Source organism: Diaphorina citri, unplaced genomic scaffold (genome assembly GCF_000475195.1).
Source record: "Diaphorina citri unplaced genomic scaffold, Diaci psyllid genome assembly version 1.1 scaffold135728, whole genome shotgun sequence".
In the NCBI taxonomy this organism is placed as follows: domain Eukaryota; kingdom Metazoa; phylum Arthropoda; class Insecta; order Hemiptera; family Psyllidae; genus Diaphorina; species Diaphorina citri.
Window position 1 is genome coordinate 1 of NW_007512654.1, and position 1,552 is coordinate 1,552.

At 30.6% G+C, this 1,552-nt stretch overlaps 1 protein-coding gene across 1 annotated transcript in view; it reads left to right on the top strand.

Moving 5' to 3' along the window:
* Positions 1 to 6: 6 nt before the first annotated feature.
* Positions 7 to 1,552, top strand: part of LOC103524171 — a 10,113-nt gene continuing 8,567 nt past the window's right edge. The window contains exon 1 of the mRNA XM_008489175.1: positions 7 to 61. Within this exon, the coding sequence (XP_008487397.1) occupies positions 20 to 61 (42 nt within the window). The 5' untranslated portion in view covers positions 7 to 19. The remainder of the gene's footprint in view (positions 62 to 1,552) is intronic.

Genomic DNA, 1,552 nt, shown 5'->3' on the forward strand with positions numbered 1-1,552 from the left:
AGAAGACCACAAATCAAAAATGACTCTGACAAGAAACACAATCATCAAAATCATCGAATTGGTAAGTTCTAGTTGTAAGGGTTACACCCTTAATTCTATTATTTCTTCTTTCTTTTCAAAACTTTCCAAAGTATTACCTACACAGTTCAGTTTTTGTTCATTTAATTATTTTTCAAACTTGAAAACATATTCCACAGATCAGTGTCAGCAATAAAATAACAAGTACGAAGTGAAATTTCGTAAAAGTTCTACCAAAGTTCATCATGGAATTCTCCAAGTTTGCCTAATATGAGACTGTTTTCCTTGCTTGTAGTTCGTTCTTGTAGATTCCATCTCAATGTCTCATTTATTCCTATCTTTGGGGATCTGAATCGTACGTGGTATGATGTCATCTTTGCTGATGGCAGTCAAGTTGATATAGGTGTGGCCAAATTATATGCTTGGCTTCAACCTTACATGTTTCTCTAATGTTCTTTGGAGTGTGGCGTATGAATTTCTTAATTTCTCTAAGGTTGAATTGTGTGGAGTTTTGCCTGAACGGAGGTAGAGGTAGAGAAATGTACAACAGACGAGTACTCATTGGTACTTCATAACAGAATAAATGAACAACTTATGAACAAATATAAGAGGAAAATATGAATCTACTTTATTGAAGACGTGTTCAGAGAGGTTTCAAAGACAATGGAAGGGAAAGAGGAAAATCATCTCGCAAGAAAGAAATAAAGATAAGAAATACAATAAAATATTAGGAACCTGTCAAGTTGCTTCCGATTTTCTCGTTTTCCCGTGACAAATAAAACCGTTTTGTTCATAGCTTCATAGGTTCCTTTCGAATACTTTATCAATAAATCATTGATGCCTCGGTGGTGTATTGGTGAAGGCATTAAACAGGAGGGACCGGTTAGCCAAAAAAGTTTTAGTCAAATTAAATGTAAATGCAATTTCTTTGTGTTATTATGTCACAACTTTGGTGCTCACTGCAGCATTGTAGGATTTTTCCCAATAAGTATCTCAATAATCCTAACAACCAATGTTTACCTACCATGCTGGCACCGGTCGCTATGCGCATTTACATGTCATAGCTACTCATTTTCCTCACGAGGCTGAGTGGGCCCCGCAACAGCCAGTCACGGGATCAATCATTTGCATGATACAAATTTCTTGACCCCGCCGGGAATCGAACCCGGATCTCCCGCGTGCAAGGCGAGTGCAGTGACCACTACACCATGGGAGCTGACTAAAGAAGTATTATTATTATGATTATTATTATTATTATTATTATTATTATTATTATTATTATTATTATTATTATTATTATTATTATTATTATTATTATTATTATTATTATTATTATTATTATTATTATTATTATTATTATTATTATTATTATTATTATTATTATTATTATTATTATTATTATTATTATTATTATTATTATTATTATTATTATTATTATTATTATTATTATTATTATTATTATTATTATTATTATTATTATTATTATTATTATTATTATTATTTATTTATTTATATTATTATTATAAAGTCAGCT